The sequence below is a fragment of the Balaenoptera acutorostrata genome, chromosome 9 (genome assembly GCF_949987535.1).
Source record: "Balaenoptera acutorostrata chromosome 9, mBalAcu1.1, whole genome shotgun sequence".
NCBI classification, from domain to species: domain Eukaryota; kingdom Metazoa; phylum Chordata; class Mammalia; order Artiodactyla; family Balaenopteridae; genus Balaenoptera; species Balaenoptera acutorostrata.
The window spans coordinates 1266141-1283363 of record NC_080072.1 but is presented as its reverse complement, the minus strand read 5'-3'; the positions used below and the strand labels follow the sequence as shown (position 1 = coordinate 1283363).

Genomic DNA, 17223 nt, shown 5'->3' with positions numbered 1-17223 from the left:
CGCGCAGGGCCGGGCTCGCAGTGCGCGCTCGTGCCGGGGCCCGGGCTAGCGAAAGCTCTCCCCGCGGCAGGCCCCGCACGAACAAAGGCTGCGGGGAGAGGAGGGGGCGCCAGCTCCGGACAGGCCGGCGGGGAGAGGACCCTTGTTCTCGGGACCCGGACAACTGGACCCTCCGCGGGTGTGTGTGCGACGAGTCTGAGGGTCTCCGGGTGGGGCCGAGGGCTGGGACTGGGAGGGCTTCCTGAAGGTGGGGTCCCGGCGCGGGATCGGACACTGCGCGGCCCCTTTAAGAGCCGGTGCCGGGGTGAAGGGTGAGGGCAGAGGGCGCCGGGCGGCGGCAGTGAGCCTGGCCCCCCGCCCCCTGCCGCCGCCGCCTTTAATCTGCACCCGAAGCCCGGGCTCCGGCTGACGTCACCTGCCCCCGAGCCGTGCACGCTGATTGGCTGCAGGTGACGTCAGGGGCTTTTTTCGCTTGGCATGACCTCATCCCCGCCGGCGGCCCCGCCCTCCGCCCCGGGCCTGTCACTCGCATCTGATCGCGGCGGCCGAGCCGGCTCCGCGGCCCCCCCCGCCGGACGCCGGAGCCCGAGCCCGAGCCGGAGCCGCACCGGCCGCGCCCGCCGAGCCGCGGGGTGGGATGCGCGCCGCGAGCGCGCGTGCCCGCCCGCAGTGCGCGCGCCCGGGCCCGTGCGAGCGCTCCCCGCGGCGGCGGCGGCGACGGCGGCGGCGGCGACGCGGCCCGCGCGCTCCCCCGGCCCCTGCCCCGGCTGCGCGGGCCCCCGCCGGGCCCATGGGCTGCGCGGCCGAGCGGGCGCTCTGAGCGCGGCGCGGGTCCCCGGGGCGGCCCGGAGGCGAGCGTGAACGAGGTGAGCGGGGGCGCCGGGCGGGGGGCGCGGGGACGCGCGGGGCGCCGGCGGGGTGGGGGTTAACCGGTGCGCGGCCGAAGCGCCCGGCCCGGCCGGGTGGGCGCCGCGTAGGGAGCGCTCGGGGGGCTGCGCCGGGAGGGCACCCGGGTGGAGGAGACGGCCTGGAGGTGAGCGGCGCCGGCCCGCGGGGCGCTGGCCCCCAACCCGGCTTGCGGGGACACCGCTGACCGGGCCGATAAGTCCTTCCCCCGCCTACCGCGGCGCCCAGAGGACCCCGGCCCGGCCCACACCCGGCCACCGCTTCGCTACCTTTCTCCGCGCAATTCCTTCTTTTTTTGGTGGGGGAGGGGCATGAATTAAGGACGAGGAGGACCATTGCGATCCAGCGTGGATCTGTCCGAGCCTCTGCGCAAGCCCCAAACGCCCCCGGACGGCCCCCTGCTGGGGCCAGAATTGGAGAAGATCGTCTTTTCTCGGGCCGGGCTGGAAGATGCGGAGGCCTCGGCCATAGGAGCGGAGGGTCTTGGGCCGGTGGGAGCCTCAGGACAGGGCTCGTTCCGCGTCCGGCGGGGAAGGACTAAAGATCCATCTCCCCGGTCTGGCCAAGCTACCATGGGCTCCCCCACCTCGGGGTGCTCAGCTGGCCTCTGCGGAATAAAGGCCATCCGCCAGCCTGCTGCAGACGCGGCGGGTGCTGGGGGAGGGGCTGGCACTGCCAGGCTGAGTGCAGCCATTCTCGTTCAGCCTATGCGCCCACCTTGGGGTGGGGGGTATGTAATAGTCTGGCCTGGAGGGGAGGGGGCAACAGTGGGCCCAGCCCCCACCAGGTCATCCCTTCTGGGAGAATTTGCCTTGTGATTTGCTGCTGCAAAAATGCACTGGCTTCTGCAAAGTGGAGCGCTGGGGCCTGGGCTCCGCAGTAATGGGGGGGCGGTGGGGCGGTTCCATAGGATGGAGGAGAGAGGTGACAGGATCTAGTGTGGCGTCTGCAGTTTTCTTGTGCAGCTTGTTGGGGGGGTTGCTGGAGGCCAGGGGAGTGGTGTTCTTCCTGCCCTGTGCCCCTGCTCCTGGGGGTCTGTGGAGGTCTGAGGGTCTGTGCACTCCCCATCGTCTCCCTGAGACCTTCTTGCTCCCAGGGCAGCCCTGGGAGTGAGTGTAGCATCCAGCGCCCCGTCCTGCTCAGGGAGGACAGATGTCCCATGTGTTCGCTCCTCAGATGGTTGATAAGCACCTGCCAAAGATGGCCAGATCATGTGACCAGGAGCTGGGAGTTCATCTTGAAGTCTGACTGGAACACCTCCTGCTGTAGTCAGCCTAGGGCCCCCGGGAGGAGTTGCTGGGCAGGTTCTGGTCCCCTGCTGCCCGCAGCCCTTGGGAAGGTTCCTGGGCCCCAGAGGCTGCCTTGGGGAAGAGCAGATTCCATGCACAAAGATGCAGAAAGATGCCTAAAGTCACCTTCTGCTCCAGGACCCTTCCCAGCATCACCTCTCTTCTCAGGCTGAGACTGACCTTGGGGCCCAGAAGTTTCAACCAGGCAGAGAGCTCAAGGGACCATGGGCCGGGGGTGGAGGAAGCCAGAGGGTGTCTGCACATCTCCTAGATGTGCAGCTCGTAGGGAAAGGAGAGGAAGGGGCCAAACCCACAGCAAGAGTGACGTGGGTCAGACTCTGACCATCGGGACTGTATAGGCTGAGGCCGCCTGTGCCTGAAGCCCTCGGGACGATGATCAGTAGATGCTGGCCCAGGTATTTAACAAGGCGGGGGGGGGGGTGGAGAATGGTGACCAGCAGAAGTTTTGCAGATCAGTGGGGCTAAAACAAGCCAGGCAGGAACAGAGGAAACCTAGATTCGTAGGGTCCCGAGCCTGCCTTTCCAAGGACCCACATGCCATGCGAAGCCCTCCTATCCCAGTTCAGCCCCCATCCCCGGGAACTGAGCGGGTAGGACCTCCACCCCACTGTCTCCCAAGTGCATAGCCTCCCCAGGCCAGGCTGGCTCTGCTTGGCCTTGCCAAGCCCAACCGGGACAGGTGAAGGCCAGCTTGGGTCCTGTGCCACTCACCCCAGAGAGCTGAGGGGGAGCAGAGAGCAGGGGCGAGAACATCTGGTAACATAAAGGGTCAAGCGAGCTGACCTGGTGTGTGCACGTGGACCCCCTGCCGCCGGGAGGTCACCCCCTACCAGTCTCTCTCCTGGCCTTCTGAGTATAGCAGTTTCTGCCTCCAAACCTTCCCCTGGGTCAGAGTGAGCTGGACACCCAGCATCTCGGGTCCGTCCACCGTCAGCTCCTCCTGACGCCTGCCTATGTGACCAGGCTCTGCAAGGGTTGGAGATACACTGTGAGTGAGAGCTGCAGTCTCTGTTCACCCGTCTCGGGGGTCGTGGATCCCTAGACGCTGAGCGCAAAGTACTCTGGTGAAGATGCCCTGAATTGGGAGTTTCCTGGTCATGCGTGTGCTCAGGGACATGGATGTGGCGCGTGGAGGATGTGGGAGCCCGTGTGAGGACATGCTCTAGCTGCACCTGGGGTTTGGGCACCCTGGGATCTTGGGGCATTCAGCACACAGAATGTGAGGACGCACGCGTCCAGTGACCACATGAATGTGCACACGCATTGTCGTGTGAGTAATTGCACACAGAGCTGGGGTGGACTGGGGGAATGGGGTAAGTACCAGGCCCTGAGCTCAGCCAGGGTGCCGAGGGGCGTGTCCAGCCTGTATGCAGCACAGGGGCCAGGCAGCGCTGTGTCTATGTACCTGGCCTCAGGGAGCCCGGGTACTGCCTGTGACCTCCTAGGCCATGCCTAGCCAGGGCAGGGAGGGGAGGGACCTCCTTCTGCTGTGGGACTAGGAACTGCTGTCTCCTTGGCCCTGGGCCCTCTGATAGGGGTGTGTGGGGCTGTTCCTCCCTCCCACCTGACCCAGGCTCTGGGTGCTCTCCCCCCAGGGAAGGGGTCTCAGCTGAGCCTGGGGTGGTTCTTAAAAGCGGGGAGGCCCAAGCCCCTGCCATGTCTGTTGCCTCTGTGCCCACCTGGCCTATTCTCGCCCCACTGCTCTGATCAAGGCTGCCCTGAGCATCTTCACCTCTCCCACCCTGCTGCCCAGCTCTGGGCCCTGACCCGTGTGTTGCACCTCGGGAGGTGAGGTGAAGGGTCTACCCCCCAGGAGCTCCAGGTCCAAGGAGGCCCTGTGGGTGCGGGTGCCCACCCAGGATGCCAGCTCGGTGTAGGTCTCTCGAAGGAGGGGTGCTCTGGCCAGACCTTGGTCTTTCAGAGAAGGCCTCCCAGGGGTGGGAGGGAGTGAGCCTGCGCATGTGGCTGCTGGAAGGTGAGGAAGGTTAGGACCGGGTGGAGCAGGATGGAGAGGGGCTGGCCTGGCTGGGGGTGGTCCAGGCCCAGCTACTGGGCACCTGCAGGGTGGAGAGGGGCTGGGAGCCTGCGAACAAGGAGGGGACCTGGCCCTGCAGAGCGAGCTGCTCCGTGCTCCGTGCTGCTGCCGCAGGAGCAGCGGTTGCCTGGCACCTCTGCTGTTGCCATGGCGACGACGGAGGTGCCAACTTGCTAATGAGTCCCCCTCGGCTGCAAATAACAATACTACACTGGTTAATAGGGCCGAGCCAGAGGGTTCCTTGGGAGGCGGCTGGGCTGCGGGGCGGGGACCAGGTACCAGGCCTGGGATCAAGCTGCCCACCCCTCCAGCCCTGCCCCCACCCTCCTCCCTGGGTCTCCAACCTCTCCTCCCTGGGTCTCCTCCAGCCTCCTTTCCCATCTGTGGGGTGGGCAACTCTCCACGTCCCTCCAGTCATTTAAGGACCAGAGGGTGGGAGGCGTGCATGCTGGCCACGGGGAGAGCAAAGGCCTCTCCCGCTCCCTCCCCCTCCCTCCCCCTCCCTCCCCCTCCCTTGTCCCTGCACCAAAGTTCCATTTGGCTTCTGTTGTTTTCGGTGGGAGGTAGCCCACCCCCACCTAACCCATGAGGATAGGACCCTCTGGCCCACGGTGTCCCCAGCCCACCGCATACCTGTCAGGGTCCTGGGCCTCCGAACTGGGCTCTGGTCCCACATCAAAGGGCGGGAAGCTCTGCCCAGGCCTGCCGGAGCAGCGTGTAAAAGGGGACCTGGTGGCCATGACCTGTCACGCCCTTGACAAGATTCAGGTTAGAACTCAGGAAAAGCGTCTCAGAACAGCTCAGACAGGAATCGAATGGGGGACCCCTTGGCACACAGGCAGGGACCCCCTTAAATAGGCAGGCCCTTTGGCTGTTGAACTTGCTTGGCGTGGCCTTCAGGAGGGCAGCAGCCCCAGCTGCACCCCCAGGCCTTGCCCCGCAGTTGAGGAGCTGGAGCGCCTGAGGAATGGGGTGTCTGTGAACGGGATCCCAAGGCCCCGGCACTGTCCAGGGCCATCCTGGCAACCCCCTTGTCAGCAGCTCCGGTGGCCCAGCCTGGGGCTGCCCACACCAGGCGGGCCGGTCCCCACCTGCCTTGCACCTCTGTGACCTCCGCCATCCCCTCCCCAGCCTGGGAGTTCGCCCGAGGGGGTGGTCCAGAGATGGTGGCAGCTGTCCCCAGTGTCATCAGCGCTGTTTGAAAGGTGACGAGTGTCCTCAGGTGCCGCACTCCAACGCTCTCTGCAGCTGCAGGCTGGGGGCTTGCCGAGGGGGTTCCCTCTCTGTGGCCCCTGGAGGGAGCATCTGTCTCCCGGCCTCCCCCACCCCCAAGCTGGCTGGGGCTGTGGCAGAGGGAAGACCCTGAGTGAATGGCAGCCGTGGAGGCCCCGGGTTCTGTCCAGTCTCATTAATCGGGTTGGTCCCACCCCTTCCCTGAGCCTCAGTTTCCGCAGTTTTAAAGCAAACTCATCGTCCTGAGGCTGCATGCCTCCGGGGGGCGCTCTGAGGCTTGGGGGTGCCTAGAGAAAGGCCAGTCCTGGCCTGGTGACAGGGAAGATGGGTCTGGCAGGTAGGACGGGGGTGGAAGAGGCTTGGCACCAAATTGTAGGAGGGGCCTTCCGCCCAGGCTCTGGAGCCCCCATGTGCCCACCCACCTCCTACTCCCTCTGGGCACCCCTGAGCCGAGAGTCCTACATGCGGGTCACCCACACTGACCTTTGTCCTCGGGTGCCCCCCACCACACCCCATCCTTGGACCTACTGGTCCCCAAAAGGGGCCCCCTAGACCCCCGGCCACTGCTGTACTGTCACCCCTGCAGGGGAAGGACGCTGGCCCACGGCATGCCTAAACCCTGGCCTGCAGAACTCCACTCCTGAGGCCCCTCCAGCGCCCCGCCCGGCCTCTGCCTCCATCACCTTGTGGAGGCAGCCCCTCCCCCACCCACCCACCCGGATTATCAGCTTATGGAGCGATTGGGCTGTGCGGGGTGGAGACGGAGGGCGTGCCAGGGACGGGAGGGCTTGGCAGGGGGGGAGGGTGGGGGCATGTTCTGGACCCTGCCTTGCCAGGGGTGCTGGGAATTGGGAAGATGTGGAGGCCGGACTGGGGAGAGGTCTGCATCCCAGGGGTGGGATGACAGGAGATGCAGGGGCAGAATGAGGTGTTCTGGAATGAGTGAGGGTCCGTGGACCCAAGGGCCCAGGGGAGGGACCCTCAGGCCTCGTCCTGCCTTTCCAGCCCAGCCTGAGCCCCGAGGCCCTTCCCTCTGTGAGCCCCCACTTGCCTTGCTGTGTCCCGCCGAGAGGCTGGCACCGTGACCCGGAGGGCGCAGGACTGGACGGGCCACTCCCGAGCACCCTTCCATGGGTCACAGACTCCCAAGTTGAGACCAGAGGGGTCAGGGAGCTCAACCTGCACAGAGGAGCCAGAGGGAGGGAGGGCCCCATGGGCACACGTCAGGCCCAAACGCTCCAGTGCCCTTGGATCAGTGCCACCAGCAGCCCCTCCGAGGCCGGCCCCGCCGACGCCCACCCCCGCTGACGCCCACCCCCAGGGCCTGCAGCGCCGCTCACCGTCCGCCTGTCCCCGCAGGTCTGGCGCCATGCCCGGGCACTCGGAGCCCTAGGCCACACCCGGGCAGTGGGAGCAGCCCCCGCTCACTCCCGGGCTCACCCCCTCCCCACTGCCCACTGCCACGCCATGGCCGGGGACCGGCTCCCTCGGAAGGTGATGGATGCCAAGAAACTGGCCAGCCTGCTGCGGGGTGGGCCCGGGGGCCCACTGGTCATTGACAGCCGCTCCTTCGTGGAGTACAACAGCTGGCACGTGCTCAGCTCTGTCAACATCTGCTGCTCCAAGCTGGTGAAGCGGCGCCTGCAGCAGGGCAAGGTGACCATCGCCGAGCTGATCCAGCCCACCTCGCGCAGCCAGGTACCGCCACGCGCCCACCCGTCCTCTCCAGGGCCCTCCGGGGGCCTGCGCTGGGCCAGCTCCCCTTCCTCTGCCTTCCAACCTAAACTGGGCTCCTAAGGGTTGGAACGTGAGCGTCTAGAGCAGTTCCCCGCTCCCTCCTAGGGCTACAAGAAGGCCCCTCCCCCCAGGGAGGCCCTCCGCTGACAGGTTCTACACCGGTCCCCCTTCCTTCCCTCCCAGAGCCACTGACCCCGCCTGGGTCCCCACTCGGCCTGCACTCTGATGGCTGTGAGGACTCGGAAGAGGACAGGACTGGTGGCCGAGGGTCTCACGCAGACAGCTCATGTCCCCAGCCCCCGTTCTTTCCCCTCTGGAGTCTTGAGGACCAGGAATTCTCTCTGTGGCCCCCAAGAATGTCTCAGGTCACCTGCAGAGAACAATCCTGTCTCTATTCCCAAGGAGTGTTGAGTCCGCACTGGGGAGGGACCGGGACCGCTGGGCCGTGACCTGGGAAGGCAGTGGCACCTCCAGTGGGGGAGGGGTGGCCCGCCAGGCAGCCCAGAGCCTGAGGGAGGGGTCTTGGTCTCAGGCCCTGCCCCGTGCAGAGCTGGGATGTGAGAGGACCCAGATGAGAGTCCCCCCACCCCAAGGGCAGAACCGGCTCCCTGTGGCTCCAGTGAGGGGAATCCAGTGATTAATAACCCCTAGCGAGGACTCCCGGCCAGAACGCTCTCCCATTGGCTGCCGGTGACATCATCTGGCCCAGGGTTGGCAGCTCAGCTGGCTTAAGGGCTGAGTGTGCTTGGGGGGCGGGGGCATCAGCTGCCATCTGAGCAAGAGCTGCTCCACATCTGGGCCCCGATGGCACCCGAGGGGCGGGGGCAGGTGGAACCCCCGCTTCCTGCTGCTGCTGCCTGGATCACTGGGGGGAGGGGTCTTACTGCAGCCCTCAGTTTCCCCATCACTGGCTGGGGAGGGAAGGAGAGCCCAGACCCAAAAGCCCCCTCCCCCTTAAGAACCCCCGAAGTGTGCCTCCCGGATCCCTGAGGAAGAGTTGATTTCCCTCAGCCTCCCTGTGCTCCTGCCATCTGGCCACCTGTGTGCACCTCCCGGGAGCACCACTGCCTTCCCCGTGTCTCCTCCACACGGGCCTGGCCCACAGTGTCTGTTACCTTCACTCGCGTGAGTGCGCGCACCGGGCTCGGCCGCGTCGGGGATGCATGTCCCCCTGGCCCTCCCTGCTCCGAGGGTCTGCCCGTGTGGCTGTGGGCATTTACACCTGTCCAGGTGTGAACTGTGGCTGGGTGCCTGCCCCCACTCCCCTTGAGGCACCCAAGCGGCAGCCCCTCCCTTCCATCGCCTGACCAGCAGCAGCAGTGGCAGCAGGGGATGGGGCAGCTGGCAGGTACCCGGCCACCCTGACCTCTGCCCTCTCGGCCCCCAGGTGGAGGCCACGGAGCCGCAGGACGTGGTGGTCTATGACCAGAGCACAAGGGACGCCAGCGTGCTGGCCGCAGACAGCTTCCTCTCCATCCTGCTCAGCAAGCTGGACGGCTGCTTCGACAGCGTGGCCATCCTCACAGGTGCGTCTGGAGGCCTCTCTTCCCCTGCTGGCAGCTTGGCGGGGGCGGGGGTGGGGGGGGTGTCTCAGGAGTCATGTTCTGGGTCTGCCTCTGCTCTCCTCTCTAAGCCCCGACACCAGCGTGTGCTGGGGCAGTGGGGGCCCAGTGGGGACGAATCTCCATAGCTCTGGAGTTCTCGGGGGCTCCAGGGACCCCTTCTCTGGGCCGCCACACTTCAGAGCCCCCTCCAGCACAGGCCCATCCCCACCACCAGCAGGTGAAGAGGTGGACAGGAGGGAACCCCCGACACAGGCCTGGGGCAGGGGAGATGGGGGAGGAGTCTAGGCAAAGACCTGGTCTGCTTTGGAAACCACCCCCACCCTGACACACACACACACACACACACACACACACACACACACACACACACACACACGGCACTGAGCCAGAACTTGTCCCACACAGGGGGGTCCCCTGAACACTCCAGCTGGCACAGGTGGCCTCGCAACAGCCTACTTGATCGTGACTGCTGTCTGGTGGGTGAGTGGAAGTCCCCACAGGGCTTCCCATTCCCCAGAAGCAGCCTGGCCAGTCCCCCATACACACACGCACACACACGCACGCACGCATGCACGCAGGCTGCACTGTGGTTCTCACCGACTCCTTCCTCCTGTAGGCAGTGGCTAACATCTGCAGAATCCACCCTCTGCCCACGTGGCCCAGGGCCTGTCCCAGGGGCATGTGGCCTCCCTGCCTGGGTGCCCCTGGCCTCTGGTTGCCCAGGGCCATAGCAGGCGGGGGGGGCCCACGCTGGCATCACCCCCGCCCCCACACAGCTGGTGGGATGCTTCTGTTCATTCGGCACACCTGCCCTGAGCATCTACTGAGCACAGGCGGGGGTGGTGGTCGGTGGGCACCAGGCTGGCCCTCGTGTGCGGGGAGAGGGGCTGCAGGCGGGCTCCATCAGCTGCAGGAGCCGGGCAGCGCTGGGCAGACCTCTCAGAGGAGGGGCTGCACGCATGCGTGCTGCCCTCTACGCATGCGTCGTGTCCGGGACGGAGGGCTCTGCATGCCCGGCTCTGCGAGGTCAGAGGGTGTCTGCATCTGGCTGTGTGTGTGTGTGTGAACTCTGGGAACCAGAAGCCACAGAACTGCAGACCCTCTGATTTAGCCACTGCCGCTGGGCTCAGTTTGGGGACCAAGCAGTGGGGGAGTTTTACAGGGGTCCTGGGCAGAACGGGAACCCTCCCAGGGCCCAGATGGGAGCCCCTGTGTGTGTGTATGTGTATGTGTGTGTGGACGCACGTGTGCCCTAGCCAGAAGTGACAACCAGAGGCCCTTCTGGGAGTCTGAGAAGAGGGTCCTGGAGCAGCGCCCTCCCTTTCCCCTGGGCTGTCCAGGGAAAGCCCGGAGCCTCTCATGGTCTGTCTCCCTGGGGGGCTGGGGGGTCACCTGGGACCCGGCTGTGCCCCACCTGGCTCACTCAGCCTCAGCAAGCACTGCCCCACCCTGCAGGGTTAGAGCATTCGCTCCCATTTCTCTGAGGGCCAAGCCAGGAAGAAGCCATGACCCCCCACCATATGAGGAAGGCTCATAGTGACACCAAATCAGGACCCAGACTTGGGGACAGCCTCCTGGCCTGGCCCACAGTGCCCACCTGAACCAGTGAGAACGGCAGGGCAAGGCTGAGGGGGTTAGATGGGTGCTGCCCGCCCACAAAGGGGAAGTGAGTCTCTTCCCGGGGGTCACCAGCACAGGCGGTGGGGCTCCGCAGAGGCCGGAAGGGAGGACCAGACCCCCTCCGTGGGTGGGGCACAGCCAGAGAGAAGGCATCTCCAGGACATCGAGGTTTGCTGGAGAGGGCGGTGGGGGCGGGCCGTGCCGGGGTCCAGAACCAGCTGCCGTGACCGCTGCCGCGCCCCTCCCCCCACAGCTGCTCCGCTGGTGACGTCCGGTGGGGGCGGGCATGGGAAAGGGAGCCTGGCCCTTTAAGCGGCGGGCGGTCCTGCCCAAGCCGGCTGCGCCCCGGTGCGCGTCCCTGCGGAATGCGGGCTGGTGATGTCGCCGCAGGCAGCTCAGCCCGCGCGCGCCGCCCTCGGACCCTGGCCGGAGACGGCGGCGGGAGCGGCCCCTGCGCGGAGGGTGGGTGCGGCCCCAGCCCGGGACCGCGGCGGGGCGGTGGGGGCTCCCGGGCGCGCCGCCCCGGTCCGAGCAGGAGCGCGTGGTGGGAGAGGCGGGTGGGGCCGGGAGTCCTCCCAGGACGTGCGCTTTTGTGCGGGTTCGGGGTTTCATTGTGCAGCCTGGGAGCTGCGTGTGGCTTCCCCTGACCTGCGAGGCAGAGAGAGCAGGGGGTTGGGGGGGTCCCTCCGGAAGGAAGGTGCCCTGGAGGGCCCTCGGCGAGGCCCTGAGAGTGCGGGCTGGGGTGGGGATGGGGGACCTGCAGAGGGTCCAGGGCTGCTGGCAGCCTCCCTTGTCACCCATCCCCAGAACCTGGGTGGCCCTGGAATCGCGGAAGGACTGGAGTCTCAGGCGCTGCCAGACCTGGTGTCTACAGGGGCTTTGTAGGGGGCACCCCAAGCTGCCTGGCTCTGCCTGGAGGGGGTTCCTGGGGGTTCCAGGAATTGCAGCGAAGGCTGGCAGGTCTCTGCACCTGCCCTGAGACTCTCTTTAGGTGGGAGGTTCCTGATAGAATTCCCCCAACCCCATACTTGTCTGTCTTCGCCGCTGAGAGCGCAGAGAGTAGGGGAACCGCGGCAGAGAAGAGCCTTCGGAGAGACGCTGCAGACTCTGCCCGTCCCCGGCGGGCGCTGTCCTCCAGCAGGAGTATCCCAGGGGCCCCTGGCTCTGGACTGTGCGGTGGGGCCCACCCCGGCACCCAGCTCAGCCCAGCCTCCCCCGCTGGGGACCTGAGAGCCACGGCGTTGTCCCGCCAACAGTCACCTGCTTCTCCCTGTCCAGCCAGCAGGTTTCTGAGGAAGGGGCCCCTTTCCCTCCAAGGCTGATACCTCCACGCCCCTAGCCTGGAGGTCCCCCACCTCTGTGGCCCCCCAAGGTCTAGCCTTTGTTGGGGGCACAGGGAGCGCACACGGCGGGCATTCTGGTTGGGCACCGAGCTGGACCGGGGCGAAGGCTGAGGCCACCAGGCATCTCTGTCCTCCGGAATCAGCCAGGTCTCTGGGACCAGCCGCGTCTGTGGGGCAGGGCAGGAGAGCACAGGGCCCCCTCCTGGCTCCCCTGCCTCCTCCGCGGGGTGGGGTAGGCCTTGGCCCAGTTGTTTCTTGGTCAGCTTCCCTGAGCCTCACAACAATGCCTGAGGCGCGCAGGACCAGGACGCTGAGGCCCGCGGTCACTCGCAGAGTCAGACGTGTGCCCGTGGGTCCCCCTCAGCCCTTTCTGGCCAGCGGAGGGTCTCCCTCCACCAATCTGTGGCCCAGCGCACACGTGCGGGAAAGGCGGCAGGACACATGCCAGCCACGTGCATAGCGCGTGGCCTGCGCGCGCTCCAGGTCCCCAGGGTTCCCAGCTCTCAGCCCAGCCTCTGCTCCTCGTAGTCCCCTGCTGGGTGGAATGGAGCCGTAACCTGAGCGCAAATGCCCCTGCTGGCTGTGCCAGCTCCAGTGGGTGATGTCATGCCCAGTGTGGGGGGGGCGGGGTGGCCCTCAGAAGCCCTTGCCTCCCGGTCCTGGCATCCAAGCCTGGCCCGGGGCTCCCGGCCAATTGGAGGCAGGGAGGGATTGCATCAGCCCAGGGGGAGAGGCAGGAAGGCCCAGCCTGGCCCAGGCCACGGTGTGAAGGGGCTGGTGATACCCCCGCAGGAAGACCCCCGTGGCCTGTGAGCCCGCCCCTCTGTGGGCCCTGCGTGTGCAGGGCCCATCATTTCTATGGGCCCCGACTTTTATGGGCATCACAGCGGCATCCTCAGCGAGGCCAGCCCCTGATTAGCGTGAGGAGGAATTAGCGCAGGGGCAGGTGATGTAAATGTGCCGGCCCACGCCCCCGAGACTGGCCTTCCGGTACCAGCACCGAGACCAGGTGCTCAGGCCAGAGGCTCGCCGGCCAGCACCAGCTCGGGCTGGGCGTCCGGGTGGGTGCGGCTGAGCCGCGCTGGTGGGTGGGTGGCCTGGCTCTCCTGCCCCAGCCGGCCCAACCCCTGACACGCATCTCCTCTGCTCCTCCTGCAGGGGGCTTTGCCACCTTCTCCTCCTGCTTCCCCGGCCTCTGTGAGGGCAAGCCTGCTGCCCTGCTGCCCATGAGCCTCTCCCAGCCCTGCCTGCCCGTGCCCAGCGTGGGCCTGACCCGCATCCTGCCTCACCTCTACCTGGGCTCCCAGAAGGATGTCCTGAACAAGGTGCGTGCACAGCCGGAGCCCGAAGCAGCTCCTAGGCTGGTCTGGCGGAGTGACGGATGCACACAGGTGTGGGGGAAGCATGGGTTGGGGGCGCGGGAGGACCCAAGGGGGCCTGGCAGGACCAGAGCAGGGCTCGGGCAGGGCCTGGCCAGGCTGGGTGGAGAGGCAACTCCCTGCCCCTTTGGCAGTGCAGCCCACATGCCAAACTGCTGATGTCACTGGGCCCCTGGCCAGCCCTGAAAGAACCCCGTGTTTTAAACATGGTGACGAGGGAAGAGGGTAAAGCCACCGCCCACGCAACCCAGCCGTAAAATTCCTGGGAGCCTACGGCAGGCGGCAGGCCGTAGGTGGGGCTCTTAGGGGCCGCCAGCCTCCCCCCCCCCCCCCCCCCCCCGCTCCCCGACTCTCCCCTCCTCCCCGCATGGGGCCTGCAGGCTCCTCAGTGGGAACAGGGGAGGCTCCTGAGCCCAGGGCTCCAGAAGCCAGGCTCCCACCACGAGAGCATCCCAGCTTTCAGGCCTCCTGCCCGACTGCACCCCGTTCCAACCTGTTCTCCCGCCCTCCCAGGATCTGATGACCCAAAACGGAATAAGCTACGTCCTCAACGCCAGCAACTCCTGCCCCAAGCCTGACTTCATCTGTGAGAGCCGCTTCCTGCGCATTCCCATCAACGACAACTACTGTGAAAAGCTGCTGCCCTGGCTGGACAAGTCCATCGAGTTCATCGGTGAGGTGGACAGCACCGTCCTGCCCAGTCCCGGGGGAGGGCTGGAAGCAGGGGGCCAGGAGGGCAGAAGTGCTGTGTCCCAGGGGTCCTGAACCTGGGGTCAGGGAAGGACTGTGCAGCCCCAGCCCTCACCTGGTCCCCCTGCCCCCAGATAAAGCCAAGCTGTCCAGCTGCCAAGTCATCGTCCACTGTCTGGCCGGCATCTCCCGCTCCGCTACCATCGCCATCGCTTACATCATGAAGACCATGGGCATGTCCTCCGATGACGCCTACAGGTAGCCCCTCCTTCCCTCCTGGGCCTGGTCCCTCCCCTCTCTACCACTAGCCACTGGATGGGCCCAGCAGTGAAGGGCACCCACCTTTGGCTACCCCAGCTGTGGAGGGGGACCTGAGCCTAGCCCTGGCACACTTGGGTCTGCACATCAGCTGTGTGCCCCAGAGTGGGCAGTGGGGGCAGGGGAGAGTCAGGTGGGCAGCCTGGCCTGGCAGGAGCCCCGGCCCCATTGAGCGGCTCTCACCCCAGGTTCGTGAAGGACCGTCGCCCGTCCATTTCGCCCAACTTCAATTTCCTGGGCCAGCTGCTGGAGTACGAACGCAGCCTGAAGCTGCTGGCCGCCCTGCAGGGCGACGGGGCGTCCCACCCTGGGACCCCGGAGCCCCTCCCGGGCCCTGCCGCCCCACTGCCGCCGCTGCCACCACCTACCTCAGAGAGTGCTGCCACCGGGAGCGCAGTGGCCACCACCACCAGGGAGGGCGCACAGATGGGGGGTGGGGAGACCCCCACCCCCGCCCCCGCCCCAGCCACCAGCGCGCTGCAGCAGGGCCTGCGTGGCCTGCACCTCTCCTCTGACCGCCTCCAGGACACCAACCGCCTCAAGCGCTCCTTCTCGCTGGACATCAAGTCGGCCTACGCGCCGAGCCGGCAGCCCGACGACCCCAGGCCCCCCGACCCCGGGGAGGCCTCCAAACTCTGCAAACTGGACAGCCCATCGGGGGGCGTGCTGAGCCTGCCCTCCCCCAGCCCCGACAGCCCGGACGCGGCGCCCGAGCCACGCCCCAGGCTCCGCCGGCGGCCCCGGCCCCTAGCCGGCTCCCCGGCGCCCAGCCTCGGCCTGAACTTCGGGGACGCCGCCCGGCAGACTCCGCGGCTCGGCCTCTCGGCCCTGTCGGCGCCCGGGCTGCCCGGCCCTAGCCAGCCGGCCGGCCCTGGCGGCTGGGCGCCGCCCCTCGACTCCCCGGGCACGCCGTCCCCCGACGGGCCCTGGTGCTGCAGCCCCGAGGGCGCGCAGGGCGCGGGCGGCGCGCGGTTCGCACCCTTCGGCCGGGCCAGCGGGCCGGGCGCGGGAGGCGGCGACCTGCGGCGGCGGGAGACGGCGAGGCCCGAGGCCCGGGACGCAAGGACCGGCTGGCCCGACGAGCCGGCCCCGGAGACGCAGTTCAAGCGCCGCAGCTGCCAGATGGAGTTTGAGGAGGGCATGGTGGAGGGGCGCGCGCGCGGCGAGGAGCGGGCCGCCCTGGGCAAGCAGGCCAGCTTCTCGGGCAGCGCGGAGGTCATCGAGGTGTCCTGACCGCGGCCGGGAGCGGCCCCTCCGCGGGGACCCAGCGCCCCCAGCCCTTCCGCTGCCCTCGGCTGGGCCCGCTATAAATACATATTATATATAATGCAATGAAAGGTAAATGGTTTTACTGCGATTTTTATCGAGAAGTAAATATTTCAATTTTTTATTTATTTAAGCTGTTCATTCTGGCAATGATTTGGCAACAGTGCGGGCGGTCCTCGGAGCTCTATTTTTACTGTCTGGTATTTAAACTGAATCCCACGTTTCTAAGCAATATGAGGCCACCTTCAGTTGCAAGCTGGGGTGCCAGGCCTGGGGTTCCCCCCTCCCCCCTCCCCCAGGAAACACTGCTGACCGTTGCAAAGAGGCTGCTGAGCTTTCGTGCACTTTTTACATAAGGGGAAAAAAAGATTAAAAAAACCTTTGCCACAAACTGAGCCGCAGAACCTCCCTGCCCCTCCCCCCCACCACGACCTCCTCTCCTGCCTCTTCCTTCTCCACTGCTCCTTTCTGGGCCCTTCACCAAAGCCATAGGTGGGAGGAGGTGTCCCGGGAGCTGAGGAGGCACCGCCAGCCCCCTGCCAGCTCAAGGCGCCAGGTCTCGGTGCCATAGCGGGCACCCCCACCGCCCGTGCCCCCGGGCCTGTTGCCTGGCAGGTGTCGGGGGGCCCAGGGTGTTCAGAGGACTGGGGTCTGGAAGAGGGGAGGAGCGCAGTGAAGGGGGCTCCCGGGTGTCAGGTGACATGGGTCCACAGGGCAGGGACTGGAGGTGGAAGGCCCCCACCCCTGCCCGAGCCTGGGTCCAGTTTCACGGGGTCAGGGGAGGCTGCTGCCCTCTCCTCCGCTTTGGGGGTGCCCCCTAGCGCCAGCTGCCAGTGGGAGGGCCAGCAGGAGGGGGAGCTTGGCCCCTGGGGATGGCAGGCGGGAGGAGCTGGGCCGCCAGTGCTGGCTCCACTGATCAGAGGGGGCAGATAGACTTAGGGGCTTGTTCTGCAGCTGGAGGTCCCTCCGGGAGGAGTGGCTGGCTCGCAGAGGGAGGGGGCAGTCAGCGCCTGGCGGACCCTTATGCCTCCGGGGGCGGGGCCTCAGCTTGGGAGGGCCGCCTCCACGTAAAGATCCCTGATGTGAGCAGATGCAGGTGTCCCCCATGTCTGCCCAACCTCCACAGGGACCTCGGAGGAGAGAGACCCCTGTATCCCCCTCTCCTCTCCTCTGAAGCCTCCCCGGTATCTTCAAGGTGACATGCCAGTCCCTACTCCCAGGTGGCTTTTTGGCCCAGGTGGGCCAGCCTGGGGGTGAGGGCAGGAGAAAAGCCCCAGCTACCCCTCCTCAGTCAGTGGGACCCAAGGCTTTTGGAGGCAGGAGTGGGTGTCCCCCAACCTTCAGATGTCCTAGAGTGTCCAGGAGTGGGGGCTGGTCACCTTGGGGAGAGGCCAGGGGCTTGGCAGAAGGGGTGGCCTGGGCAGGACTGAGTCCTCAGGCTGGCGTTGGTGGGGGGGGGGGCGTGCCTACCCCCAGCTGCCCTCTGGCTGTTTCTTCTATTTGTTCTTCTTTTGACCCCCGCCTTATGTCCCGTCATCCCTCCTTTGAACAAAAGTTCTGTTCCTGTTCCCTCCGTCCCCACCCCGTCCCCCAAGAACATAAGCTATCATTGTTGTATTTGCAATCTATGGACTAGAGGTTTAACTATTTATTACTATTGGTTAATTATTATTATTATTATTGATTATGTAAATTTGCCTCCTGTCTGTCTATCGCGTTGTGTTTCTGAGGTGACCCCGGGCGTGGAAGATGCACTGGTCCCCCGTCCGCGCCCTACCCCTAAGCTGTCCAGGAGACAGTGCTCAGGGCCACTGGTTGGGC

The 17223-nt window shown here is 66.5% G+C and overlaps 1 protein-coding gene across 2 annotated transcripts; it reads left to right on the top strand.

Annotated features, from left to right (window-relative positions):
• Window positions 1-707: 707 nt before the first annotated feature.
• DUSP8 (dual specificity phosphatase 8) lies at window positions 708-15530 on the top strand. 2 transcript variants are annotated; one of them, XM_057553237.1, is made up of 7 exons: window positions 708-866; window positions 6844-7182; window positions 8609-8747; window positions 12908-13074; window positions 13642-13801; window positions 13953-14076; window positions 14325-15530. In XM_057553237.1, the coding sequence occupies exons 2-7, from the start codon at window positions 6952-6954 to the stop codon at window positions 15367-15369; spliced, it is 1866 nt and encodes a 621-aa protein (XP_057409220.1). In that variant the 5' UTR covers window positions 708-866; window positions 6844-6951; the 3' UTR covers window positions 15370-15530. The 2 variants fall into 2 exon arrangements, with proteins under 2 accessions (XP_057409220.1, XP_057409222.1); XM_057553239.1 differs by lacking the exons at window positions 708-866; window positions 6844-7182; window positions 8609-8747 and adding an exon at window positions 10457-10868.
• The last annotated feature ends 1693 nt before the right edge of the window (window positions 15531-17223 follow it).

Bases quoted from the DNA above. Each gene is read 5' to 3' on its own strand.
- DUSP8 (XM_057553237.1), top strand. From the start codon at position 6,952: ATGGCCGGGGACCGGCTCCCTCGGAAGGTGATGGATGCCAAGAAACTG. The intron at 7,183-8,608 runs GTACCGCCACGC...CTCGGCCCCCAG, and splicing joins AGCCCACCTCGCGCAGCCAG to GTGGAGGCCACGGAGCCGCA. The intron at 8,748-12,907 runs GTGCGTCTGGAG...CTCCTCCTGCAG, and splicing joins CAGCGTGGCCATCCTCACAG to GGGGCTTTGCCACCTTCTCC.